The sequence below is a fragment of the Lichenostomus cassidix genome, chromosome 15 (genome assembly GCF_008360975.1).
Source record: "Lichenostomus cassidix isolate B80296 chromosome 15, HeHo_3.0, whole genome shotgun sequence".
In the NCBI taxonomy this organism is placed as follows: domain Eukaryota; kingdom Metazoa; phylum Chordata; class Aves; order Passeriformes; family Meliphagidae; genus Lichenostomus; species Lichenostomus cassidix.
Genome location: NC_139496.1, coordinates 3,422,050 through 3,449,281, shown reverse-complemented (window position 1 = coordinate 3,449,281; position 27,232 = coordinate 3,422,050). Strand labels below are relative to the sequence as shown.

The 27,232-nt window shown below is 54.9% G+C and overlaps 1 protein-coding gene across 10 annotated transcripts in view; it reads right to left on the bottom strand.

The window, feature by feature from the left end:
* Nucleotides 1-812: 812 nt before the first annotated feature.
* Nucleotides 813-27,232, bottom strand: part of CUX2 (cut like homeobox 2) — a 61,331-nt gene continuing 34,911 nt past the window's right edge. For 2 of the 10 annotated variants that reach the window (XM_085075549.1, XM_085075551.1), the window contains exons 2-19: nucleotides 17,092-17,170; nucleotides 12,956-13,093; nucleotides 12,701-12,809; nucleotides 11,965-12,041; nucleotides 11,816-11,882; nucleotides 11,032-11,080; nucleotides 10,230-10,334; nucleotides 9,606-9,800; nucleotides 9,439-9,497; nucleotides 9,085-9,332; nucleotides 8,254-8,889; nucleotides 7,240-7,341; nucleotides 5,789-6,564; nucleotides 5,176-5,335; nucleotides 4,442-4,711; nucleotides 4,018-4,206; nucleotides 3,646-3,919; nucleotides 813-3,260 (exon numbers count right to left, since the gene is read on the bottom strand). In XM_085075549.1, coding sequence (XP_084931675.1) covers nucleotides 2,603-3,260; nucleotides 3,646-3,919; nucleotides 4,018-4,206; nucleotides 4,442-4,711; nucleotides 5,176-5,335; nucleotides 5,789-6,564; nucleotides 7,240-7,341; nucleotides 8,254-8,889; nucleotides 9,085-9,332; nucleotides 9,439-9,497; nucleotides 9,606-9,800; nucleotides 10,230-10,334; nucleotides 11,032-11,080; nucleotides 11,816-11,882; nucleotides 11,965-12,041; nucleotides 12,701-12,809; nucleotides 12,956-13,093; nucleotides 17,092-17,170 — 4,191 coding nt within the window. In that variant the 3' untranslated portion in view covers nucleotides 813-2,602. Of the gene's footprint in view, nucleotides 3,261-3,645; nucleotides 3,920-4,017; nucleotides 4,207-4,441; nucleotides 4,712-5,175; nucleotides 5,336-5,788; nucleotides 6,565-7,239; nucleotides 7,342-8,253; nucleotides 8,890-9,084; nucleotides 9,333-9,438; nucleotides 9,498-9,605; nucleotides 9,801-10,229; nucleotides 10,335-11,031; nucleotides 11,081-11,815; nucleotides 11,883-11,964; nucleotides 12,042-12,700; nucleotides 12,834-12,955; nucleotides 13,362-16,813; nucleotides 17,171-27,232 lie in introns of those variants that run through there. The other 8 variants (XM_085075547.1, XM_085075546.1, XM_085075555.1 and 5 more) reach the window with 7 other exon arrangements.

Sequence of the window (27,232 nt, the reverse complement as noted above, 5' to 3'; positions counted from 1 at the left end):
CTTGGGGAAACTGAGGCACGAAGCCAACCGGGATCACCCACTTGCCAAGAGCCCTGCAGAGTGTGGAGTCTGCTCCGGGCTGGGCACAGCACCCTGCTCTGGAATTTGGCATTTGGAGCAGTGCTAAGGGCAGCCGGGGTGCAGCTGCACCCGGAGCACCCAGATGGTCCACGCAGCTCCGTCCTTCGCCGCAGGGGAAGATTCTGGTTTCCATGGCAGCTGGCCCAGCTTCTCCAGACGTTCAGATATCCGTTGAAAATGAGTCCTTCTCAACATGTTAGCTGACAAACAAGCTTAAACAGATCTGCAACATATGGATTTATTAATTCATCAGATGCAAACAGCCCTGCCTCGTGTCAGAAGCTGCCGATGGTTGGCTCTGAACAAGAGCTGTGCTGGTGCTATCAGCAGTGCCAGGCTGGACAGAGCTTGGGACAACCTGGTCCAGTGGAAAATGTCCCTGCCCATTGCAGGGGGTTGGAATAAGATGATCCTTAAGGTTTTTTCTAGCCCAAACCATTCCATGAAACAATTTCCCAGTAAACCAAGCCCAAACTATGCTGGATGAGGCTGAGCTACCTCAGGAGCAAACCTGCAGCAGGGATGAGCACAGGAATTTCATGTGCAGGGTCACACCCTGGGCTGGACTAACCCCATTTAACACCCTATTTTTTATCCCCCAATCACTGGGATAACGAGAGCTCTTGCCACAACCCCAAAGCAAAGCTGCAACTTCCAAAGGTGCCAACACCAGGTAAATGTGAGAGGAATTCCCATTCCACCTCCAAACAAAACACACCCCGAGGCCAGAGTCGTATCCAACTTCTGTATTTAGTGGCTCTTTACAGAACTTGTTCCTTCCAAAACTGTTAAACAAAGTTCATCGATCTCATAGAAACTTTTGAAGTACAGAACATGAGCCTAACAAAAACGTGACCGGTGTGTCCCGCTGGCTTTCATACAACAGGATTGCCGTGCTCAGGACTACCCTAAGTGCTTCCTCAAATCCTGCTCCACTAAAGCTCCCTCTAGGACTCAACAGAGAAGGTGGTCAGTGGCCAAACCTCCACCTCTCACAGCGGGGAAAGAGTGGCCATGGGCACCCTGGAGCTCGCCAGGGCAGGGGAGGCAGGCAAGGAGAGCCGTGCCCTCATCCAGCATTGCTCATCCACTACCACCCGAGTATAAAAATACCTTCTAATCTGATAAAAACGTCTACAGTGGAAAATCAGTCAATGCATAGCCCGGGAGCCTGGCAGGGAGCCCTCCCGGGCCTTGGTGGGCGATGGCTGATGCCGTGTGGGCAGGGGACAGGGCACAGCAGCCCAGAGTGGGACACCCCTGTCGTTTAAAGGCATTTCATTAGCACAGGCCAGCTGGAGGTGGTGACAGGGGAGGTGACAGGGAGCACACTGGGATGGTGGCACCACGTCTGCACAGGGTCAGACGTGACACTCAGGGCTCATCCTGGCGTCACCTGGGGACACAGCTGCAGGAAGGGGATGCTCCTCCTGCCTGGGCACTCACCCTAAAAAGTGCTTCAGCCCCCAGAGCTGGCTGTGATGCCAGAGCAGCCCTGAGCAGGGCTCAGCCGGTGAGTGGGCGGCACACGAATTTTGGGTGCTCACCTCAAGCACTGGGGCAAACCTCAGAGGCTCCATCATTTTCCTTCCCGAATGGATGGCGAGCCAGGATGCCATGGATATTCACCCCCAGTGACACCCCAAAGCATCACATCCACGTACATCTTCCCATCCCACTCCCAAAATCCCAAACTCGGGTTGCTTTCCTTGCTTTTGCCTCATTTTCTCTCTCCCTCTGGGAGCTGTGCCGGGTGGGAGCTGCCGGAGGAAGCGCGAGGGACGGCGTTGGGACCATGCTACATCTTGTTCCAGAAGGCTATTGCAGACATTTCTACAACATACACAACCGCACGGGACATTCTGTGTTACAAAGGCTTCCAAAAACATAAACCACCAGAACTAAATACATACTCGATGGCGTCGGGGGGTCGCTTTAGAGTCTTCAGGGACTAGGACGCAGTCTCTGGCTGGGGCAGAAGCGATGCAGTGTCTTACAGACAGGGGTGGAAACTGCAAAAGTTTCTTCAATTTGGTCAGTCTCATAGTGCTTCTTGATGGCTTTGCTCAAAAAGTCTTTTCTGTGGGTTGGTTTTTTTTTTTTCTTTCCTGTTTATTTGTTTTTAATCTCATCCAGTGGCAAACTACAAGACTTCAGTGTACATTTAATGACACGACTGCTACATCATCTTGATTTTATAGCTATCTTTAATATCAAAGCAGCTTAAGCTGTTAATAAATTCCAAAGTATCCTTTTATTAAAATATCTAAAAGAGGTCTATAAATATTTTTTGGGCTTTTTTTTTTGTTTTTTTCTTTTCTAAAATTGTTCCCAGTTTTTCACATTTAAAACAAAGCCGGAGGGAGGCAGGGGACAGCTTCATAGCAGGGTGTCCCCCTTTTCCACGGGTGCTCCCCTTCCGTGGCACCGGCCAGTCGTCACCTCTCGGTGCACACTGCATTTATCAAAATATATATATATATATATGTATGTGGGGGGTGTATATATATATTTAGGGGGCTCAGAACTCCCACTCGAGGGCCTCCTCGCGGTTGGCAGCCCGCTCCAGGCGGTGGATGATGTTGTTGAGGTTGGCCATCTTCTCGTGGCGCCGCTGGACGCTGCTGCTCAGCCGGGGGCCGGGAGCTGGGGGAAGAGCCGGTGAGACCGGCCCGGCGGAGGATGGACCCGGCGAGGCTGAGCCGGTGAGGCCGGGCGAGGAAGCCGCCGAGGGTGACGTTGGGGACACCTCCAAGCTGCAGCGGGATGACCCCGCGGAGGACTGGGAGCTGTCGGGGTGCGGCGGTGGCGGTGGAGCCCCGGTGGTGGCACCGGCTCGTCCTCCCCGCCGCGGGAGGCTGCCGGCGCTGGGGGCGGCGGCGTGGGGGGCTGCTCCCCGCTCCTCCTGGGGAGCTCCGGTCCCTTCGGCCGCTCCGGCCGGGCTGCGTGAGTCCCGCCGGTGGCTCCAGCCGCCCGGCTCGCCGTGCTCCTCCTTCACCTTCACGGGCACGGCGGCACAGGGGGGCTCTCCCCCCACGAACACGGGTTTGCGATCCTCGGGGTCCGAGTCGGGGCTGTGGGAGGCTCGGCGTCCCGGCACGGCCGTCCCGCCGCTCTGCTCCGGGTCGGTGTCATTGTCCTGTGCTCCCTCCACCAGCATCTCCCGGCGCATCCGTGACCTGCGGGACACCACCGCGGAGGGGTGGCAATAACTGCCCGCTGCCCCGTGCTGTGGCCACCACGCATCTCCAGCCAGAAAAATGGGACAAGTGTCCACTAGAGTACACCCTGTGCTGCTCCCCAGGGCTGTGGGGATGGAGCTCATGCTCCAGCAGTCTCTATAAGGCTTTCCCTCCCCCATCGTGGAGCTCCTCTTGAGATACTTCCTCTTGGAAACCTCTTGAGATGCTCAACACGACTTGGTGAAGGTAGCCAACACCACCCACCAGCCTGGGGTGCACCTGAGGACCTCCAGCGAGCCTGCACCTCCCATCCAGGGAAGAGGGACCAGGAAAGCTGGAAGAGGAACAGCAACACCCCCTCCGTAGCACAGCACCATCATACCTGTAGTTGTGGAACCAGTTGATGACCGTGTTGGTCTTGAGGTTGAGCTGGAAGGAGAGCAGCTCGATGGTCTGCTGGGAAGGGTAGGGCTCCAGCTGGTAGGCTTTCTTCAGGGCTTCCTTCTCCTCCGGCGCCAGCACCACCCTCGGCTTCTTGATCTGCAGGAGGCTGAGGTCCTGCGGCGGCGCGCTGGGGCTGGCGCACTCGGAGCGGGTGCTGGGCGACTCGCTGTCCGAGCCGGCGCTCATCAGCCCGTAGCGGCGCTTCAGGTAGGCTGGGAGAGAGGACACCCAGCTGGCGCCACTCGCCCCCCAGCCTGGGACCCCCCCTCAGCCAGCACCCCACCCTCAGCAGAGTCACCCCGTGCCTCACCCTTCTTCTCCAGCTTCTTCATGTCGCGCAGCTTCTCCACGTTGTGGGGGTCGTTGAGCCAGAGCTGCATCCGGACGAAGGGCTCCCTCCCCTTCAGGCTCAGCTTGTGCCACGGCTTGGGCCTGGAGAGGAGATCGGACACCGAGCCCTGCGTCAGGCCCAGGATGCTCTCCCCAAACAGCCGCTGGCCTGGCGGAGGAGAAGCAGAGGTGGTTAGAGGGGGTGGAGCAGCGGGATGGGCGCTGCAGTCCCCCTGCAGAGCAGGTGAACCCCATTTCCCAGCCAGCATCCTCCCAAAATTCCCTTGAGCACCCACAGGAAAACATCTGGGTAGGGAAGTGTTACATCTACAGCAACTGGGGTGCTGGATCCACGCAGTCTCACCAGCAGCTCCCGAAAAACCAGGTGGAGGGAGGACCCGCACCTAAATTGTTGTCCGTCAAGACCTCCTTGACCTTCTTGGTGATGGAGTAGGTGTCCAGCTCGGGGGACATGGCGACAATCTCCTGGATGCCCACGGGTCCCTGGCTGTTGGGATATGTCTTCCCACCCAGTGCAGGCGTCGAGCGGCTCTCGGGCTGCTGGTTTTCCTTGCTGCTCTCCAAGGCCAGGGTGAGGGGCTCCTGGCAGCCCTTCTCATGCTCGGCGGGGCTGGGGGGCGGCGAGGGGGACGGCTGGGGCTCCGCCGGGCTGGCTGTGTGACACCGGGGCACAGGGGTCAGCAGGAGGGGACAGCGTGGGGACCCGGCAGGAGCAGGAGGGTCATTTGGGGGACACCTGTGGCTTTGCCCTATGGAGAGGAGGGTGCCAGCCGAGCCTCTCCAGTGGCTGTGGCAAAGCGGGAGGTGGCGGTGGAATAATTAAAGAGAGAAAACGCCACTAATATAATAAAAAAAATCTAGTTACTGCTTTGTGTCAGGCACAAAGATTTTTGATGTGTCTTTCGGTTTTTTTTTTGTTTTAAATGAAAAGGGTTGGGGATGAAAGGGGCTTCCCAGGAGCAGGGTGTTGGTGTTGGACATGGCAGGGACAGCTCTTCCCATGCTGGGGTGGCAGCAGGACAAACTCACTGTGCACTGGGAGATGAGGGATGGACACAGAAATGATGGGAACACCAATGGCACACGGGGACCATGGGGTGACAGCGGTGTCACTTACCCTGGGAGGGCGTGGGCTGCTGGCTGATCCCCTGGCCCAGCTGGTCTGTCAGCCAGAGCTGCATGCGGATGAAGGGCTCCCGACCCTTCTGCGTCAGCTTGCTCCACGGTTTGGGCCGCGACAGCATGTCACTCACACTGCCCTGGGACAGTCCCAGCACCTGGGCAGCACGCAGGTGTCACCCACAGAAGGAGGTCCCCTTCCTCTTCCCACTCCTCCAGTGCTGGGAAGCTGCCTGTCCTCCATCCCATGTCAAGGAGGGGGAGCAGGATGCCACCCACTGCCACCCACAGCATGTCCCAACCCTCTGTCCCCAGCCATGGGTGCTGATGGTGGGTCTCCCTGGGATTCCCTATGGGCTGTGAGGATGTTCCCCACAGGACTCCACTCAGGGAAGGGTGTTCCTGGTGGGAAGTGCCACCAACCAATTAGTGGTGGCCACCAGGAGACTGTTTGGGGTTGGGTCAGACCCTGAGGACTCAGAATCCTCCAAGGGGAAACACACCCGGGGAGAGGAAGACTCTGCAAGGAGCTGGTGAAGGCCACCAATGAGCTCCAGGCTTTGGGTCACGGAGCAGAGTGGACACCAGACCCCCCTTCTCCATGCTGATACCTTCTCTCCAAAGATCCTCTGGCAGATGCCATTCTTGGCCAACTTCTCCTTGACCTGCCGGGTCAGCTCCAGCGTGTCCACCTCCCTGTACATGTACATCTCGTACTGCTCCGGGGTCAGCGGCGGCACCGTGGGCTTCAGGGTCCGCGGGACGTACGTGGGGTAGTAGGACAGACGCCCACCAGCCGCCGGCTCCGCTCCGCCTCCCTCCGCCTTCATCTCCGACAGCCGCTGCGACTCCTCCTCCGCCGCCGGCAGCTCGTCCTCGTTGGTGCCACCCTCGCCAGGCTCGCCCCGCGGCCAGCCCCGCCCGTTGGCCATGCCGGAGTAGCTCGAGGAGGAGGAGGACAGCGAAGGCGACACGGAGGTGTAGGGCCGGCTGAGCAGGCTCCGCTCCGACGCCCAGTGCTGGTCGAAGTAGGAGCCGGCGTCGCCGATCTCCGACTTCACCTTGCGGATGATGCTCTGGACAAAGGCGGCGGGAGACAGCACGGCCAGCGGGGTCTGCGGGGGGCCGGGGCTGGCCGTGCTGCCCTCCTCCTGCTTCACGTAGGCGGGGGCGATGTTCTGGCTGACGGTGGCCAGCGTGGAGCGCTCGGCGGGTGCCGCGTCCCCCCCGCGCCCGCTGGCCCCCGACTCCATGTCCAGCAGCGCCTGCTGCTGCGCCTGCATCTCTCGCCGCGCCTGCTCCAGGATGCTCTTGATGGCGTCCTCAGAGCTGCTGCCGCTCGCCCCGTTGGCCACCGCGTGGGATGCTGAGGGCGTTTTGGGCTCCCCTGCGGAGAAAAGGGGTGAGGGAGCCCCGAGGAGCAGCACACAGCATTTACTGCGTGGCAGTAATTCAAAGTGCAGGGGAAAAGGGGTTTATCCCGATCTGCTTTGGACCAGCAGCACCCACAAAGCAAAAGCTTCAACACCCCAACTCAAAGCCAACTTCTTTTTTGATGATTGTAAAATAAATCCCATTACCAACAACGCGACAGACAAACATGTTTGTTTTCCCTGTCTGTTTTTCCACCGTTCCCGTCTAATTTAATTCTCCAGGATTCTGCTTTCTCAGCAGACTACCTGTTTTAATGTATTTCATTTCTTGTAATTGACTGCGAGAGCAGCTGCTTTAATGACTCCTCGTGCCAGATGGATCCTGAATCCTCATTTAATCATCTGGTTTGGGGCAGGGGGGAGGAAAACGGCGCTTCCAAAGTTTCTGAAAGCCCAGATCTGAACTCTGCTGCATGGGAACTCTTCCATCCCATATGGTATTTCTTCCCAACACGCTCCAAAAAATTCTCCATGCATGTCAGTGGGTGAAACACTCCCAAAAAAGCCCATTTTTACTATGGCACTCACATTTTTAGGCACCCACAGAGCACCCAGCCACTGTCACCCCTCTGAGTGCCGCAGCCACGGGGCAGAGCCACCCACAGAGCCACTCCCTGAGCAGCACCTACCTCCCTTCTGCGACTCAATCTCCTTTTTTGCCTGCTCCAGGATGCTTTTGATGGCGTCGTCGGAGCCGGTCTCCGGTGTCCTGATCCGCGGCGTGATGCTACCTGATCAAAGAGGCAGGATAACAGCTTTGTCACCGGCGCTGGTTTTACAAGCTCCACTTGTACGTCAGGAAGTATTTACTGCTCCTCGTGTTCAGTTATTTTTAGGGATGCTGGTTTGAAGACAAATGTCACACCCGATTAGTCGCTACCGGAGCACAGGGAGCCCTGGTAGCCCTGGCTGGCAGCTCCTGCCTCTGGCATGGCATCTCCCACCACCTTGCTCACCCCATCCAAGGGCACTGCTCCCTACCGGGAGTAGGGTGGGGCAAATCCCAATCCCCGGCGCTGAGCACTCCTGGCTCTGCAGGAGAAGTGTTAATGATGGATCAGATCCAGGGGATAAATCAGAGCCCTCCAGGTGGAAACCAGCAGGTGCATGGACTATGGATGTGTATTGTCCACTCCTGGTGCCACCACGGGGACTCGAGTGACCAGCTGCCACCGCTGAGACGCCACCAGCAGCCGCTGTCCCCAGAGACAGGAGTCACCATTCTGTGGCAGTGCCAACACCACGCCGAGGTTCCACAGCACTAAAACCTCATTATTTTAACGAAATATTCCCAAGCACATTGATTCATACGGCACAGAACAGCCTAATGAATAATTAAATGGCACTTGTCAGAATAAATGAGTAAAGCACGTCCGGGGATGCAGCTTCCACAGCGATGGGCTGTTGTTAATTGCTGCCGTTTGCCAGGGCTCATCCCACACGGCACGGCTCCATCCCACTAGGAAAAACCCTGGAGTGCCACTGCTGGAACCAGAGTCCCATCATGGTCTGGTGAGCCCCCCTGCCATGGCATGGGGAGCCCTGAGGTGCTGCTGGGGTGAATTGGAGTGCACTGGGAGGGAAGCTCTGCTTGCAGCATCCCAGGACAGAACCCCTCAGCCGGGGCCACCCCAACCACTCACCTCTCTGGCGCACCTGGATAGTCCTCAGGGCCAGCACGTTCTGCTCGTCGGACAGGAACTGCTTCATCTTGATGAACGGCTCCTTGCCCTTCACCGTCAGCTTGTGCCAGGGCTTGGGCCGCGCCAGGATCTCGCTGACGGAGCCCTGCGACAGCCCCAGCACGTAGTGCCCGAACACCCTCTGCCCGATGTTGTGCTTCAGCAGCTGCTCCTTCACCTGGAAGGCGATTTCGGCCGTGTCCAGCTGCTCCTCCTCGGCGGAGCTGCCGGCACTGCCCTCGGGCGGCTCGCCGGGCGGGCTGGTGGCGCTGGTGGCCGGCGTGGGGATGGGGTGCACGGTGCTGCTCTTGGCCCCGAAGAAGGAGGAGGGGAAGGGTGGTGCCCCGCTGCTGCTGTCGCTCTTGAAGCCAGGCAGCGGGAGGTGGGGGGCCTTGGGGTCCCCAGAAAGCCGCTCTGCCCCCGGGAATGGGGACAGCGAGAAAGTCCGGGGGCCATCGGGGGCCACGCCGGGGCCAGGCAGCGGCGGGAGAGGCGTGGGGGATGCAGGGTCATCGGCTGGGGCGTGGTGCGGGGATGGGTATGGCTGCTCCATGCCCAGTGGATCCTTCCCCGACTCGTCTTCGGAGTGATCCTCCTCTAGAGATGAAGGAGAGAGAAGGAGACGCACTAGAGTCCCCCTGGCCGTGGCTGCCTCCTCTCCCCAGGTGACATCCCAACCCTTGTCCGTCCCCCACCCCTCCTCTGGCCCCAGGCTCCTTCCCACGGCCAAGCCAGGATCTGTCCCCACCACCCACATTCCCAGTAGGATACAACAGAACCCGGGCTCCCTACCAGTGCTGGCCAGCAGGCTGGGCTTCTCCAGCAGGTACTTCTGGGAGGGGTAGAAAGCCTCCTTCCCCAGCAGCAGGGCCTCCTCCGCCTTGGAGATGCTCTGCAAGGAGCCAAGGCGAGATGGGGCCGGGCGGCGCAGGCACCGGCGGCAGGGCTGGCACAGCCCGGCCAGCGCCTCGGGACGCACCACAGCACTTGCCTGGGGGAGGCTGCAGCCGGCTGAGGCCACCTTCATCGCCTTCAGGATGCTGGGAGGGAGACAAGGGGGTGACACGGTGGCTGAGCGTCACGGCTGCTGTCACCTGGCCAGCAGGGATACAGCGGGGGTTGCTATGGGTGGTGGTGAAGCCATACCTCAGCTCTGTTTTGATCTCCTCGTAGTCTGCCTGTGCCTGCAGCTTCTCCTCCAGCTTCTGTGGAGCAGAGGAGGGGAATCCTTGCACTCAGCTCCTGATGCTCACCCAGAGTGACCAGAACTGTGTTCCCCATCCCCTGTACGCCCCAAGCCCCTGCAGACTCACCTCGATGGCCTCGTTCTTGGCGGCCAGCTGTCCCTCCAGCTCGGCGATCTGGTTGGCAGAGGACTCCTCCAGCTCCTGCAGCGAGCTCTGGAGGTGCTGGACGTCCTTCAGGAGCCGCAGGATCTCCCGGTCCTTGGCAGCCAGAGCTGCCTCCAGCCTCGACCCTGAGCACATGGAATAGTTCACTTTGTCCTGCTGGGAGAGGGGACACCATCAGCTCCTGGCTGCTCAGTGTGGGGACAAGGGCCACCCTCCCCATCACACGTGTCCCCAGGTGAAAGAGATCCGGGGGGGGCACAGACCTTCCTTCTGCCCTCAAAGGTCTCCCAGGTGAATTTCAGTGCTACGGGGGTGCATGTCCCCTTCTCCCTGGGAGGCTGAAGGGCACAGCCAGTGCCACCACCTCAGGGTGGAAACACTCCTCAGGCATTTTGGGCTTGCTTCCCAACATGGTGGGTGCTCCCAAACACAAAAAGGTGCTCCCAAGTGCAGTGGGATGCTCCTGTGATGCTCCCAGCCCAGGGATGCTCCTGGTCCCCAGGGGTGCTCGTGGCCCCAGGGATGCTGCTGGCCCCAGGGATGCTCATCACCCCAGGGATGCTCATGCCCCAGGGATGCTCTCACCGCCGTGCTGCCCGTCGGGGAGCAGCAGGCCAGGCGCAGGGAGCTGTTGACAGCCGCCAGCTGCTCCCGCAAACTCTCCACTTCCCTCTGCGCCGCCTCCGCCCGCTGCGAGGGAACAGGGCAGGAATCAGACCGGGCACTGTGGCTCATCCCACCCCACACAGGGGGCAGGATGTGCCCCAATTTGTGCCCCTCCTGAGCATTCTGCTCCCACCTGCAGCATCATAAGCCCTGCCCAGGTATTGAAGCTCCCCCCATGTATTTAAGCTCCCCATATTCTAACATGATTCCCGATCCTGATCTCAGGGTAATGTCTGCAGATCACCTCCAGGACACTGCCTTTTTCCACCCAAAAGGCTGGTTTTATTTATACAAACTGTTCTTTAAGCCTCTTTTATTGTCCTCATGCATTTAATTTGTGTACCTACATTTTTCAGAATTAAATAAAGCTAATTAAGAGGAACGGACAGGACCAGGAGTGATTACACTAGAGTCTAACACCGGAGCAGTGTGGGTTGTGCCCTAAAACACCCATGAGAGGCTGGGGGTGACAAGTGACTGCTCCAGCAGCCACGTGGCAAAATCCCAAACACACCAGTGACCCTCAATATGGGGCAGGGGGTCCCACGAGGGGGAGGAAACCGTAGCTCTCTTTTGTAGGGATTCCCAATCCTGCTGCCTGGCAAGCCCTTCCCGGTGTTGGGGACACATCCAGGACACGCAGATGCTTGGGGTGGGGGCAGCACCTCAGGCTCTGTAGGGACAACCCCATCAGCTCCTGCAAAGTCAGTTCCTGGCTCACCTGGTTGGCTTTTTCAAGGTTGGTCATGATCATGGCCACTTCGTCTGCCCTGTGAGGAGAAAACAAAAGGTGTCAGTGGGTGTAGAGGCAAAGACACAGCCCAGGGCATGGACAGGATGCTTTGGGATAAAGACCCCCCTGCTGGAAATGATACAACTGCTAGAATTTTTTGTAACTTTAGTCAGGGGCTTGTTTGCCTTGCCCAGGGGGAGGTGAATTAAAGTTTCTCTTCAAAAGACTCCATTCCCTGGGGAACAATTGGGAGTAGCCAGGAGATTCACAGGAGGTGAGCAAACATTACCAAACATTACCCCTGGGTGGGTCGGAGACACCTGGTCTGGGAAAAGATCGATAAGAGAACCAAAGGATGAGGACCCTATTAGCATCAAAGGGATCAATAACCAATAGGAGATCGAATACCAAGAACTGTGTAATTTAAGACCGAGGAACGTGAATTTCTTTGGGGTTTTTATGTACAAACACGTGAGAAGTCTGGTAAAGAACCATGTGTGGCTGAATGGTTTTCACTGCACACCCAGGGCATGAAATAATTGCTATTGCACATCCTGGCCAGAATAAAGTAATCCTTAATCCTCTAACACTGAAAAGATGCTGTCAGAGAGTTTCTGTCTCTCCCGCAGTTTTGGTGACACCACAACTCAGGATGTCCCTGCAGTGACTTGAAGTATCTCAGCTCCTCCAGCAGCACCACGGGGATGTCCCAGCGCTGCCCTGGGTATCTCAGCTCAGCCCTGAGCACGACCCAGCTCTGCTGGGAACTCACTTGGACGCTGCTTCCTCGTCGTATTTACAGCGCAGCTCCAGCAGCTCCGTCTGGGTTGCCTTCAGCGCTGGTGAGAGGAAGAGGAGGGTGAGCTGTGGGGTGGGGGCTCAGCCCCCCACGGTCAGCAGCCCCACTCCCAGCCCCACTACCTGCGTGGAGCACTTTGATCTTCTCCTCTGCCTCCCCCAGCCGAGCGGCCAAGGTGACCTGAGCTTCCTGCAGGCCCCTGCGAGAGACAGGGATGCACCAGGGGAACCCCCAAAATCACCTAGAGATCCCTCACTGCGCCCCCTCCTCTGTCCCATCGCTCACTGAAGCCAGGAAAAACCCACCAGTGGACACCAGGATGTGTACAAGCTATGTTGCCCCCTGATGTAAAGGGGTTTATTGTAAAAAAATTAATTTTGGGTTGAAAACGGTCCCTGATCCCCATAGCTGAAACCCCTCTGAGGGAGGGAGGGCAGCCCACCCCTCCCCGTAATTAACTGGAGGAGGGGGAAGCAATCAGGGAAAAGTTATTCTGCATTATTTATAGCCTGCACTTGCCAGGAACTTACTCGCAGAGATCTGCAATTTAGGGTTTAAAGATTCTTCATTTGTTTCCCGGTGCGGCGTGTTAAGGAATAACAATGAAGGCACCGAGGAGGCCGGGAGCCTCCAAATTAAAAGGTCATCTAATGAGGTTCATCCAGCGACCTGGATTCAATCCGTTAGTCCAAGCAAAGCCAAAGGGACAGTGTGAGGGGACAGCAGGAGGGACCTGTCCCGGCTCTGATGCTTCCCCAAAACCACCTGGGATTGGGGATGGATGGACAACCCCGTGCAGGAGCGGGGACAGAGCCACGCGTCCCCACAGCACCCCAAAAATCCCCGGCACTCACGTACTTTTGCTTCTCTGCCTCATTTCTCTGCGGCGAGGTCTCCGCGCTCGGCGCTTTGCCGTCGGGGCCGGCGAGCTGCGGCTCGGCTGGTGGCGACCTGCCCTCCCTGTGCTCTGCGGGGGGACACAGTCACACGGCTGCGGAGGGGACAGCAGCGGTGGCCAGGGGGCAGCTCCTGGCGCTGGGACACACCCTGCGTTCCAGGGATGCTCAGAGCCGGGGGCGCCGCGGCTGCCACAGGTACCCGACGGGGAGATACCTTTGGTGCTGCCGAGCTCCGAGCGCTTCTTCCAGGGGCGGCTGAGGTCCTTGAGGGGAGGAGGCTCGGGATCGAGGCGCTGGAGCTGCTGCAGCCGATCCTCCAGGCTCCGGGCAGCCTCCAGCACCGGAGCGGGGTCTGCGGGGTGCGGGATGGGCGGTGAGCGCCGGGGGTGGCCCTTCCCCGGCCCTCTCCCACCGCCCCATGCCGTGGGGACATCCCGGGTTCTGTTATTCCAGGAGCCATGGCGACATCCTGGGGTCGTGCCATCCCAGAAGCCATGGGGACATCCTGGGTCCTGTCATCCCAGGAGCCATGGGGACATCCTGGGTCCTGCCATCCCAGAGCCATGGGGACACCATTGATCCTGCCTTTCCTGAAGCCATGGGGACACCCTGGAGTCCTGCCTTTCCCAAAACCATGGGGACACCCCAGGTCCTGTCATTCCAGGACCCATGAGGACACCCTTGATCCTGTCATTCCAGGACCCATGGGAATACCCCTGGAGTCCTGCCTTTCACCGCCAGCCCCGAGGCACCGAGGGACAGGCAGGGGACACGGGGACATCACCTCCCGGCACGAGCCGGTGGCTCCGGTGGCTCCGGCAGGGCCGGTTTGGGCACAGACAATGGAGGTTTGTGCCGAGGTAAGCAGGTGCATCCGGAGCCGTCCGTCTTCCCTCTGTCAGCATTACACCATCATTAGCTAGTGTCTGCTCAGCGGGGTGTGCCATTATGTCTCCCAGGGCTGATGTAATTATACATTGACATAATTAACCCAGCAAGCCCATTAAGCAGGCCAGCTAAAAATTCATCTATAATTATTTGTTGTGTGCATGCTAATGAGTCCATCTGCACTGCCATTGTACAACATGAACAAATTAATTTACAAGTCTGGATTTTTTAATAAGTTCAAGAAAATGCCTCCTATTGAGCCAGGTTAATATAGGTTTGGGGTTTTATTTCTTTGTTGGGGTTTTCTTCGTGGAAAAGGAGAGGGAAGAAAATAGATTTGAATTCTCCGGGGTTAAAAAGTTAGACAAACAGGGAAGTGGGATGGAGCTGGGTGTGCTACTGTATTGCACAGACACGTGGCAGGCATCCAAGGGTAAAAGATAATAACAGTGATGGAAAAAAATCCAACAACTGGCTGCCTCCACTCAGAACGGGACACAGAGCAGCTCTGCTGCTTGGTGAGTCCAAGCAGTGAGGGATGAAGGGGCCATGCCATGGGATTTAGGGGTTGAGCACAGCACCAGAGGACTTCGGGGTGAACTTGCCCAAAAATGCAAGATTTGGTCCATGCCCTTGGATGCTCCTTTCAAACGAGCAAGGCCAAGACTTGTGCTCACCCCAAATGGGATTTGGGGTCTGTCTGACCCACTGCTGCCCTGCCATCCCACAGCTGTGGGGTGCAGAGCCCACCACAGCACCCACCACACGGTTTCCCTGCAGGATTAGTGACTGCCAGACCAAAAGCCCCTGAAGCATCCTCCTCCACAGGGAATGTTCTCCCTTCTTTCTGCTGGACATCACAAGGACCCCATGAATGGATGGAATAAGAGGTTTGTGCCAGGATTCTGGACAGGAGAATCCAGAGTGCTGCTGGTTTTAGCTCTGAAACAGGGACTTGGCTCCAGGTGGGACCTTCCTGAAATGCTCATGGCATCCTTCAGCTCACGGCAATCCTTCCCCAGCCAGGGATGCAGGATTGCCAACCAGCCTGGATGCTCCCACAGCCATTAATAACACCCCTAAGTACATGAGTTGAGATAAGGATATGGATAATTAAACCCTGTGCTCTGGGGGCTGCAGGGCCCTGGTCTCCCCCTCACTCCCCAGCCCTGGGGGTGTTGGCAGGAGGTCTGTGCCAGCCTGTGAGCTTTCTCTGTGGAGATAAACGCTGGGACAGGCTCTGTTTGATCCACACCAGCAACTCCTCCTGCCTCCAAGATGAGAAATAATACGGGGAAAATGGGTGTGGAGTGATAAATCTCCAGGGATTTTCCTCAGGCCAGTGCTTTACTTCCCATGAGCTGCAGAAATAAACCTGGGGTGATCTCCCCATGTGCTGCTCCCTGTTTGGAGCTGCCATCCTGGGATGAAGAGGTGGGAGCAGAGCTTTGGGAAGGGAAATCTTTCCATCAGCCAGGACAGCGCAGATGCCAAATTCCTGGCTGGAATAACTACACTGAGCTAATGCCACGCTGCCCATCCACTGGCGGTGGGGCTGGCTCTGCCCCCACGTGTGAGAGAAAATAAATAAATAAATAAATAAAAAAGTGCAAAAGCGCCACCACTAGCTGGCGTCATTGGCCATCCTTTAGTAGCGCTGGCAGTGCTGCAGCAGGATCACAGAACCACAAAATTTCTTGAGCTGGAAAGGACCACAAGGATCCAGGAGTCCAACTGTCCTGCACAGACATCCCAACAATCCCACCCTGTGAGCATTGTCCAAACATTCCTGAAGCTCTGGCAGCCTCAGGCTGTGCCCATTCCCTGGGGAGCCTCAGTGCCCAGCACCCTCTGGGGGAGAAAGTTTTCCTGATATCCAACCTAAACCTCTCTGGCACAGCTCCAGCTGTTCCCTATGCCCTGTCCCTGCTCCAGAGCAGAGATCAGAGCTGTCCCTGCACTGCCCACTGTGAGGAAGCTGAGGATTGGGCTGAGGGCTCCCCTCAGTCTCCTCTCCTCCAAGCTGAACAAACCAAGTGCCCCCAGCTGCTCCTCACACGGTTCCTCCTCCAGACCCCTCACCACATCCATGGCTCTCCTCTGGATGCTCACTAATAGGGATGGGGCACTGGACAGGGATCCCTCCTGGTGTCCCCAGGGGGAGTGGGGTCATGGGTCATTCCCAGGACACCCACAGGACCTCCACGGTGTTGTCACCTCTCCACTGGGATGTCCTCTCTTCTGCCACCCCATCCCAACCTGCTCAAACACATCCACCAGCGCCCTACGAATCCCTCCACGAGTCAAAGCCATCCTTAAATCAAATCATCCCCAACAACAATGACATTAATTATGCTTTTAACACATTTTACTGCTTCCCCCCCTTCCCTTCACGCCACATCTGTGTGAACAATATCCAAAAGATTTACGGTTTTCTCCCGTAATTACAGACACACAGCCAGCTCACTTATCAAAATACTTGCTGAGCAATCAGACTCCGTTACAGTCTCTGCCAGAGATTTGTGTTGACAGCAGCCATTCAAAGCAAAAAAATGTCGAATCAGGACTTATGTGGCGCTTGGAAAGTATTCCACAAAGAGTTCGCCTGTCGAGAGACATGTGGACATGGAACAGACGGGGATGAACGGCGGGAGGGAGGATTTGGGGAGCAGGAGGGGAGCAAGAGATGATGCTGTGGAAAGCAGGGAGAGGAGGAGGAGTGCAGAGAGCACAGGGAAGCAGTTTTGGGGCGTGCATGTGTGTACATCCATGTGCAGGCATGAGGAGCTGGCGGGTGAGCGCGGGGAGGGAAGATAACTGGGTTCTGCAAGCCGAGCTGACATTTGGTTCTAGTAGCACAGGAGAAAATTTAATGAGGACAAAAATATGTCTCCCTAATTCCCCTAAGAAATCATTAAAACATTTTGTTATTCCTAAATGTCTGGAAAATGAATTAGTGGCCCTGCAGGAGCCTTTCCGCGCATCTTCAGCCGTTTGCGGCTCTCGGTCCCCGACGTGCCGGGGGACGCCTGGCTCACATGAGCCCCCCTGAAATGGGATCAGTGGGAGGGAGCTCCTCACCTACCCCTACAACCAACTCCACCAACACAATCCTCAGGGCTGCCCCGTGCCTCAGTTTCCCCGCGGATAGCTCCCCACGGCTCGGCCGTCTCGCTCAACTTACCGTCAAACAGGCAAGCGGGAATAGCCGCAGTGTTACTACACGGGCTGAGCAAATGTATTCCTTTCCTAACGTCAAGATGCATTTGGCTCAGGGGCTGAAACGCAGCGGTGGCAAAAGCTGCTTCCTCTCCTCTCTTCGGCTGGGATCTCCAGAGCACCATGCGCCGGCTGCGGTCGGCGAGGCCAGCCGTGCCGGGGACGATGCCGCGGTCCTCGCCGGCTCCTCTCGCCAGCGGCACGCGGCTCGTTAGGCAGCCAGGTCGCCACCGCGCTGCTTACCTGGAGCTGCGAGCAACTGCTTGTAAACGCTCAGGAAAGCCGTCTCAGCCTCCTTGCTTCTCTTACTAAATGCAATCACCTGCGGGGAGAGGGGTGAAGGGGTCAGGGGGTGGCTTGGAGGATGGGATGGCCAAGCTGGTGGCATCGGTGCCACCGAAAGCGGCGCGCGGCTCCTCGCCAGCTCTGTGCCCCACGCAGGGCTTGCTGCCCGTGGCTAAACTCCTCGTGCCGCTGCCATGTCACGTCGCCCTAAATCATTGATGTGCTCTGAGTAAATGAAAATTATAATTTAATGTCGGGGCTTAAATAAGAAATAAAGAAGCCTGGCCGTTGTTGTGCGTGCCGGGCTGGATCCGGAGTTCAGCCTTCCCCAGCCGCCCTCCCAGGATGGGTCTGGGACATCTCCCTTGCTCCTGTCCCTGTCCCCTTGGCTGTTGGGGTGCTGGTGACACACCAGCCACATCCCAACAACCCAACAACATTAATCTGCTGTGTGTTCCCATCCAACATTGATGAGCATGAATCATTTACTCTCTTTAATTTTTCAAGGCACAACGACACCTCGGGGCAGGGGCTGCTGCCCTCTGAGTCCACTTGTCACCCCTCACTTCCAGCCCCACCTGGAGTGGGTGGGATGGAGTGGGACATGTGGGATGGAAGTGACCCATTCCCAGCTAGAAAATGTCCAGCTGGAGCCAAACTGGGCACTCACACCAGCCCTAGGAAGAGATGCCCACCCTGCAGACACACCACTGTGACAGCGAAATAGCCAATTAAATCACTCTTAACCCACCGATGGGCTAATTACAAAACAAAGCCTGAACTTTGGGCCTCGATCCGGCGGCAGCTCCCACACCAGAGCATCTCCTCCCTCCTCCACTCCAGCAGAGCTCCTGGCTCGCCCTGCCAGCCCGGGTTGCCATCGCTTGTCATTCCAACCCGAAGCAAACGGCTCATTTGTAATCCAGCAGCCACCTGAGCAAGCCGCCTTCTCCTCCGGAGCTCGCAGGCACTGGAGCACAAAGATCATTTTTCTATTGTTAAAATTGTATAAGCCGGGCTTTTTATAGCGGCTCGTACACAAACCTACTTTCTCAGCACCGCGGCTCCGGCGGAGGAGGAATTTGGGGGCTTTTCTTCAGCGTTCTGCAAAAAAATGCTTGGCTTCAGGGTGCTTTAAAATAATAATAGTGAAGAGGGGAAGGGAGGGAGGAGGCAGCCAGGAGCTGGCACTGCTGGTGTGTTGGAGCATCTTGATTGAAGCTGCAGGACTGTTTGCTGGTGTGGAGGCATTTGGGGGCGATTCCATAATTCCATCAGATGTGGAATTCAGGGATTCCCGTTTCACCAGCCCAGCTCCTGCCCCATCCCCTGCACATTCCGGCCCATGTCAGTGCCAGGGTGTCACCAGCGTGGGCAGCTGGCAGGATGGTGAGGCAGGCACCTGCTCAGCTCTCCCAGAGTCCCACTAAACTTCTGGGAAATGCCAGTGGAAAAGAGATATTTAATGTTTTTGGTGATCATTTCCAGATGGGGGATAATTTACTCGAATGCCAGGGGAGATTCCTGCAGGGGCAGCTCCGAGTCCTGCACAGGGATGGCTCACCAAACACTGAAACTGCTGTAATCCCTCACACAGAGATGAATGAAAACCCAGGAAAAGCCCATATCAGCCTTAAAATAATGGTTTTATAATTAAGACACCTCCATTCTCACTTTCTTGGGGCAGAACCAAACCCCCCGTCCACATCCAAGAAGGCAACGTCTAAAAATACGCCAAAAAGAGGAGAAAACAGCTAAAAATGGGGAAGCTGAGCATCCCTAGAAGCAGCCCAGTGGGGTCAGGCTGGCATCATCCCCATTCTCCCCATCACCACAATGCCCATCGGCGACACAAACCCACCACATCTCCTTCCACCTGCACAGCCCTCAGCGAGCTCTGCCTCCACACCACACATCCAGCTACTCCTAATTCCCATTTTCCCCCTCTCCATCTCCCTCCACAGCCTCCGTGGGCTCAAGGTGAGGCTCAGCAGCGGCGCGGGATCGCCGCCGTCTGATAAATTACATTTACGCGCCGGGTCCCTTTCATGGCTGGTGACTTTCCAGCAAAGCAATTATCACTGCAGAATGCGTAATAGCCTAATTAATTACTATTGTCAGGCTGGCCTCCGTGCCATGATTATACCTTCCGAAGCCAACTTTTTAAACATTTGGAAGCAGAAATATTATTATAATTGAGTGACAAAATGGTAAAACTCCTCCCGGCGCGGCGGCGAGCTCCGAGCGTCTCCGCTGCAGAGGCGCGGGATTTGCATGGCACCGGCGGAGAGTTTATTCTCACATCCATGAGATCAAGTGCAGGATAAGTAGTGGGTTATTTCCATCTAAATACTGGTGGCAGTAAACCACAAATGAGCTCTTTTTCAGCGTCGAGGAACAGCTGTCGGGGGAGAAAGCGGCAGCAGAGACCCCAAATGTTGAAGAAAACTGATGAAAAAATTAATTCAAGGCTTTGCTATTTTCCTTGGGTGGATTTTTTTTTTTTTTGCTGATGTGTAAGGAGTTGGGGGGAGAGAGGGTGGTGAGGAGGGGGAGATTGGGAAGGAGGCACAGTTCTGGGATAGCTCTGGGTGATGGGAGTGGACAAACATGAGGAACTGGACATGTGTTGGGGTCTTTTGGTGCCTCCGTGTCCAATAACTCCTTAAATCCATCACACACACCCATGGTGCACCCACAGATCCATCACACACCCCACAGAACCATCACAAATCCCTCACACGCATCCCCAGGCCCATCAAACACACCCAAACCCATCACAGACCCCCAAAAACCCATCCCAAACATACCTAGACCCATCACAGACCCCCAGAAACTCACCGCAAACATACCTAGACTCATCACAGACCCCCAAAAACTCACCCCAAAATACCCAGACCCATCACAGACCCCCAAAAACTCACCCCAAACATACCTAGACTCACCACAGACTCCCAAAAACCCACCCCAAACACACCCAGACTCACCACAGCCTCCCAAAAACCCACCCCTAACACACCTAGATCCCCCAAAACTCACCCCAAACACACCCAGACTCACCACAGACTCCCAAAAACCCACCCAGACTCACCACAGACTCCCAAAAACCCACCCCAAACATACCCAGACCCATCACAGCCTCCAAAAAACCCACCCCAAACCCACCTAGATCCCCAAAAACCCACCCCAAACCCACCCAGGCCCATTAAATCCCACACTCCCACAGCCTCCCCCATCCCTCCAAAGGCAGGAGCAGCTCCCAAGATTTTCACAAGGCCGAAAAAGCGATTCGTGTCAAAAAGATCAATAACACAAAAATAAAGCCTGAGAATTCTAGTTAAAGGGAACATCACAGAAATATGTTGTTCACGTCCGTGATTTGGAGATTAAAAATAAAAAAGGGGGGGGAAAAGAAGAATCAATATAAGTTCTTTAGATGATGTTATTTCTAATGAGAAAATACACCAAGACTGCTGCAAATAACTGCTTAACGGAGGAAAAAAAAAAATGCATTAATAATTTACTTCATAAAGCGCGGGATCCTGAATGAGAGAAAATTGCTGCTGGTTCTTAATTTTGTCGTAATATTTCCTGACAAGTTCAACGATGTTTTGGCAAAGTTCTTGAGGGCAGAGGCAGAGAACATTGGGGTCATGAGGTTATTTTTCTCCTTTTTTTTTTCCACTTCAGGGAGAAGGTGCCCAAACTCTTCCTTGTAGTCCTGAGCCACCAAATTGGCAAAAGGGAAAATATTTCAAGCTTGTTTTACCACTCTCACCACCATAATTTAATCCATGTTTTTTCATGGATTTTTGAGCTGGTTCTTTCCCACTTTTTTTTCTTTTTTCCCCCCCTCATTCTTTTTCCCTGAATTTATTTTTTCAGTGCGTTTGCTGACAGTTGGCAGCTCCCAACCATCTGCCACCAACACAAATCCCGAAATCAAAGTTTTCAGCAGCCAACCCAACGAGGAGCGAGCTGATTTCTGACCATCACCACGAGAAGGTGCCACCTGGGCAGGTTAATTCCCAGCAAAGACGGATTTCCTGGAAATTATTTTCCAGGAAAAATATTTCCCTGGAAAGTTACGTTCCTGGAAAAATATTTTTCTGCAAAAAATATGCCAAATTTACCCGTGTGGGGGATACAGGCAGGGATGCTCAGGGTCTGGGGTGATGAGGGGGTTCCCACTGATCCCCAGATTTGGGATAAAGCCAGGCTGGCCCAACACCCCGAGCTTCGCAAAGTTTCACCTCCCATTTAGCAGAACAAAACTTTTAATTTAGATGTTTTCATCTATCTATCAGAGTTTAAAAAAAAAAAAAAAGTTTAAAATAATGACTGTAATAAATGAAGGTAATTAATTGTAGTTTGTTCCTTTACTGTCTAGTCAGCTTAATTTTACCTTTTCATCTAATAATGAGAAAATAATTTTTGTGCTCTGAGGGTTAATGATATGTAACTGCAAGAGCTGCTAATTGCATGTTGCAAACTATTCATCAAAATCCCCATCTGCGCTACTTGATTATGTTTGCTAAATTATTGCTTTGAATTATCTTTCATAAAGCAACTTTTGTAATTAGCAGGGCTTTCGCTCTGCTCTTTTCTCCGGCACAAGGATATTCAAACTTTGTCCCTCTCAAGCTGTTGCCATTAAAACTGCTTTTGGGGGAGAGAAAGGAGCTGCCCTTTAGCTGGAGAGGGGGGAAAATAAAAGCTGGGTGGTTACATTTTCTTCTCCTGGTCCTGCTATTCCTTCCTCGAGGGAAAAAATTATCTAGGAGCCTAAATTCGTATGAGATGTGTTTGGGAATGGTAGAGAGAAAGGGCCTGACAAGCCCAACACAACCCCTCCAGGTTAATGTTTAAAAATTATATTTTTCCCCCATTTCTTCCTTCCCATTTAGAGGAAGGAGTAGAGGGGGAATGTTTGCCATCCATCACCCTGCTTTTATGGGCTCCTTCCCGTGACGCAGCTGATGGAGAGCTCGGCTCTCCCTGGTTAATATTCATGGGGAGAGAGGAAAAGTGGGATTTGAGGGGGAAATGGATGGGATGGGAGCGGTGCAGCTTTTCAGAAATCTGAAAAGGAGGGAAAATGAGGGAGGAAAGGGGAAGGAGAGGAAACAAGGGACAGAGGGAAAAGAGGGAATGGGGGGAAGAAAAAGAGAGAAGAGAGAGAAAAGAGGGGAAAAAGCAGAAAGAGAGAAGATGAAAAGGAGGAAACAGGAAAAATATTTGAAAAGAGGACAGCAGAGAAGGATTAAAGGGAAGAGAAAAAGGAAAAAGGGAAGGGAATAGAGGGGGGAAAAGGGGAAAAGAGGGGGAAAAGGGGAAGATCAGAGTCCTGAGCCCCCTCAAGCCTGGCTCCAGCAGCAGCAGCACCTCACTGGTGTCCACCCTGCACCGCCTGGCACCAAAGCAGCCCACAAACCCAACCTCAGGGGAGCAGAATCCACCTTTTGGGATAAAATCCTCCAAAACCTCCCGTGGAAAAATTCCCTGGAGGGAGGAAGGTGGCAGCTCTGGGAAGCAGCTGCTGCTGGGCTGGGAATTGCATCCTGTTCTCCCTGACACCCCCATAAATCCGGAGCCACTTGGGCTGAGGGGCCAGGCTGGGCTTCCCAGAGGACATTGCTCATATTCCTGGAGCGGATCTAATGAAGACTATTGGAAGAAATGCAGTATTTAAAAGACTGAAAATGTATTCCTATTGTTATCACTCTCTTTTATGTGTTTATGCACAGTGCATCGGAATGAATCAATACCGGATTGCCCCATAAATAAATGAGCATATCCGTAAACCCGGTAATAAAATGGAGTGATGAAAAATATGGAAATCAGTCACATTTGTGTAAATCCACTTATTGTTTACTCTAATATTTTCCCATGCAGTTCGGCAGCTCCAAAGAGACAGATTTGAAACCAGGTAATGCTCAGCAGATGACAGATCCTAATGCGTCGCTGCTGGCGAGCTCGGAACACCGGCGGCTCTCCGGGGGTTTCCATCCAAGCACATTAGAGGAGCAGAGGAAGCAGCCCCTGAGGAAAAAAATCAAATTGCCAGGGAGGAAAGAGGTGTCCTGAAGTGCCACGAGACTCTCGCCGGCACTGGGGACCAAAGCCAAGGTTCACACAGAGCCTCTGGGGATGTGGAGCGCCTGGGACAGGATGGAGGTGGAGAAATGCTGCTTTCCCTGGAAGTGTGGAGGGCTGGGATGGTGTTGTCCCACCTCGGTGGCTCGGCTGCTCCTCAGATCCCACACTGCAACCTCATCTGGAGGGTCCTGGATGTGCCACGGCATCTCCTGGATGTGCCACAGCATCTCCTGGATGTGCCACGGCCCCTCATGGCCACACCACGGCACTTCCTGGCCACATCGAGGCATTTCCTGGCCATGGCATCTCCTGGCCATGTCCCTGTGCTTCCATGGCATCTCCTGACAACATCACAGCATCTCCTGGCCACACCATCCACCTTCCAGATACATCTTGACCCCTTCTGGCCACACCACAGCACCTCCCAGCACCTTCCAGGATGTCCTGCTGGAAGCTCTGTCCAGTCTGTCCCTCCCAGGGCTCTCCCCATTTCAACCCCACAAGATCCAGTGGGGTGGGAAAGGCCTGGGATCATCCCCACGTCCTGCCCAGCTCTCCTCTGAGCATTCCCTACCAAGCTGCCAGTTTTCCCTCCCACCCAGCCAGGCTGGCAGAAACACCCCTCCCCACACAGCCTCCAAGAAAAGCTATTTTAGAGTTGCTCTTTTTTTTTTCCCTCTCCCCTTTCTCGTCTTTTTTTAATTCATTTTTGATTTTTTTTTAACAAACAACCCATCTCCCCCCATCTGGGCTGCGAGCTGGGTGCCAGCAGCTCCGCGCCGAGCGCTCGACGTTTGCTTTTTATAAAACGCCTCGAAACCCAAAATTCCCTCCCGCGCTGCTGGGATGCATCCAGGTGGATTCTGCATCCAGCAGGATGCTGCACACCCCCCTTGAAGCCCCTTTCCCCCAGCTCTGCCCACCCAACGGAGCTGCTGGATGTGGGGAGAACCAAAAACCCCCCAAATATCAATATTAGGGGCTAAAATTTGGCTTCGTGGCTGATTAGTTTCCCTTTTGTTAGCCACTCACATCTAGAGCTCCCAAAAATCTCGCTGCTGGGGAGGGAAATCCGCCGTCCTGCCGAGTTAATTCCCTAACAGCAAATCTCCTGAACCTCAGGTACATTTTCCCTAAATTCCCAGCTGAGTTCAATTAAATGTTTATGGATTCTGCCCTTTCCCCCCACCACCCTGCCAGCGCCGAAAAAACAGCGTGAAGCTCTTTCTGGAACCAAACAAAAACAAAAGGTGGTGAAAAACAAAAAGAAAAACAGGGGGGGAAATAAAATAAAAGCATTTTAGGAGGGCTGGGGTTTGAATTAGAGGAATACAATTCCCCCAGACCGGTGTCGCTCCGGCAGTATCGACAAGGGGCTTCATATGAATAATTGAAGAAATTCCGTATTCCCCGCAAAAGAAAAGGCAAGCCGAGAGGGCTGTTGAGATAATCAGGAGCTCGCTAATCAATATTCTCAGCCCCAGCCTCCTCCTCGCTCCTCCAAAAGGAGCAGTGCCATAAGCTCATCAGTAACTGTAAAAAAAACATCGCACTCCGAGTGTCAAAATAGTCAAGCACAGCATATTGTATTGCCAGATTTCCCTCCCGGTCCACCCCGGTGCCAGATTCCATCCATCAGCGGGGAGGGAAGCCGTCCAAAGATGACTTACTTACGCTTAAGTGTTCATAAATAAGGTTTTTAAGATATAGATGGCTTTTTAATTTTGGTGGAATGTAGGGGGGGAAAAAGAAATGAAATCGAGTTAAAAACGATGGGGAGGATGCGGTGGGAAGAGAGCTCTTGGGTGCTGCCTGGTAAATCCACCAGGCTGGGGGATGTCCTGATCCTTTTCTGGCTTTTATTGGGGTGGAAATAGCCAGAAAAAAATTAGGCAAAGGTTTTGGTGGGGAGGTATGGCGAGAGGATGTATTCCCACTATGGAAAGCTCATTAGGCAGACTAATTACTGCCCTGCAGTCGGCGGGAAGAGACAGACACCGTAAAACCTGGGCGGGAGAAGGGGGAGTCATTAATTGCTTTTTGATAAATTGGGAGCCGAGGTGCTGCTGGCTGAGGTCAGGGGGTGTCTGCCTGGGGCTCAGCTGTGCCCCGAGCTCCTGGTGATTCCATCCTGTCCTGCTCCCAAAATGGGCCCTTTTGGGGCAAATTTGGTTTGTGACAGAAGGACCAGCAGGATGGGCAGCTGGGCCTGGCCTGCAGGATGCAGTTTGCTCCATCTTCATGTCCCACCAAAAACTCAAAAATCCCACTGAACCAGCTTTGCACCCCAGCAAATCCATGGGGAATTGGGCTGTGGCTGCCTGAATCGTGAGGAATTTGGTTTTTTCCTCCCTGGCGCCACCAAAACCCACCCGTGATGGGATGTGGGGCAGGAGGCTCAGCATCCCCTGCCAGCCAGGCCACAGGGCAGGGGCTGACCCTGGCCATCCATCACCCCCTTCCCTTTATGTAAATCCCTGATGCCAAAGATGTATGGAGCCAATTACCAGGGGTCACTGCCGGGTGGAAAATTCAGACAACCAAGCTCCCGGTCTCCGATGAATTTGCGCGAGATTGCGAGTTACTGCCTTTTATTGGACAATATAAATATTTCACGGTTGTATAAAAAAATATTGGCGAGAAAGCAGATAAAGCCGGGTCCTGTGTGTATACAGAGAAGCAGGGAGTGAAAAACGGCCGTCAGCATCTTTTTAACGGCCTCTGGTGCGGCGCAGGAATGGCTGCGGAGGGGTTGGATGGCCACGGTGGCACCACAGGGCTGGGGGACCCTAGGGAACCTCAATCCGGACCCATGAGGTTATGCTGGGAATGGGAATGATGCTGGAATGAGCCCAGACACGTTCAGAACACCACACAGGTTGCAGGAGCAGGCATGGAAACCTTGGAGGCTCAGCACCATTCCCAAGGAATTAACGCTGTCCCCAAGTCTGTGCTTCCCAAAGAAGATGCCCAGGAGGGTTGGGTCAGGAACAGCCTCACCTATGGATCAATCTCAAAGGCATTTTCCTAGGTCTTTCCTAATTTTTCCCTCTGGGATCACACAGACACCCTAATTTCATGCTCACCAACACATCAACCCTTCCCTGTGACAATGAAGCCGGAGGAAAACAAAAAAATAAAAAGCCTATAGGAATCAATACCTCTGTCTCTCTTTCCCTATATTTTATTAAAAACTTTAGCATCAATATTAATGTTTAAATCCCCACCAAGCTGAGTTTAATTACCTGTAAACTGCATCCACAGCTACGTGGACTTTGCCCCTTGCTGCAGTAAATACAGCTGAGGAGGAGCAGTGCCAACACCTCCGAGGATCCCATTCCTATTCCCAAGGAGGGGATGATTCCAGCCCCCCCTGCCCTCACGTGGGGAGGGGATGGTGGGTGATGGAGCCAGAGCCACGACCCCATCCGAGCTTGGATGGAGCTGAAAGGAGAAAGGGGGAGACAGGAGAGAAGGGGAAAATTGAGACCCTGGGAAGAAAACGATGCGTAAATATAAAATATCTGGGACTCTCGCTGCCAAAAGGAATCTGCTTCCAGCCACTACATGAATCACACTGGGTGGGGGGGGACGAGGGAGAAGCAGCTGAATGGAGTCCATTAGCGGCTGAGGACGATGAATAACTCGCAGGCAGCGGGAGACGCTCCGGAACGCGGCGAGGTCACGGACGGCTGGCATGGAGGGCCGGGAGCTGCCAGGGAAACCAAGAGGGGCTGGGAGCAGATCCACTTCACCCCCAGCAGCAGCCACCTCCTCCTCCCTGAGCCTGCTGTGCCAGAAAAGAGGAATCCAAGCTTTCTGTGCTTTCCCAGCCGCTCCGGCCACACCTTTAACCCCTGGCACCCGTGGGCAGGCAGCAAAGGGCACAGCAGCACAGGGAGCAGGGATCGTCCCCATGGTGCCACTGGTCACCCCAGAGCCCATCCCAGGGCCACCAGTGGCCCAGGGCACAGATGCCAAGAGAGAGATTTCAGCATCT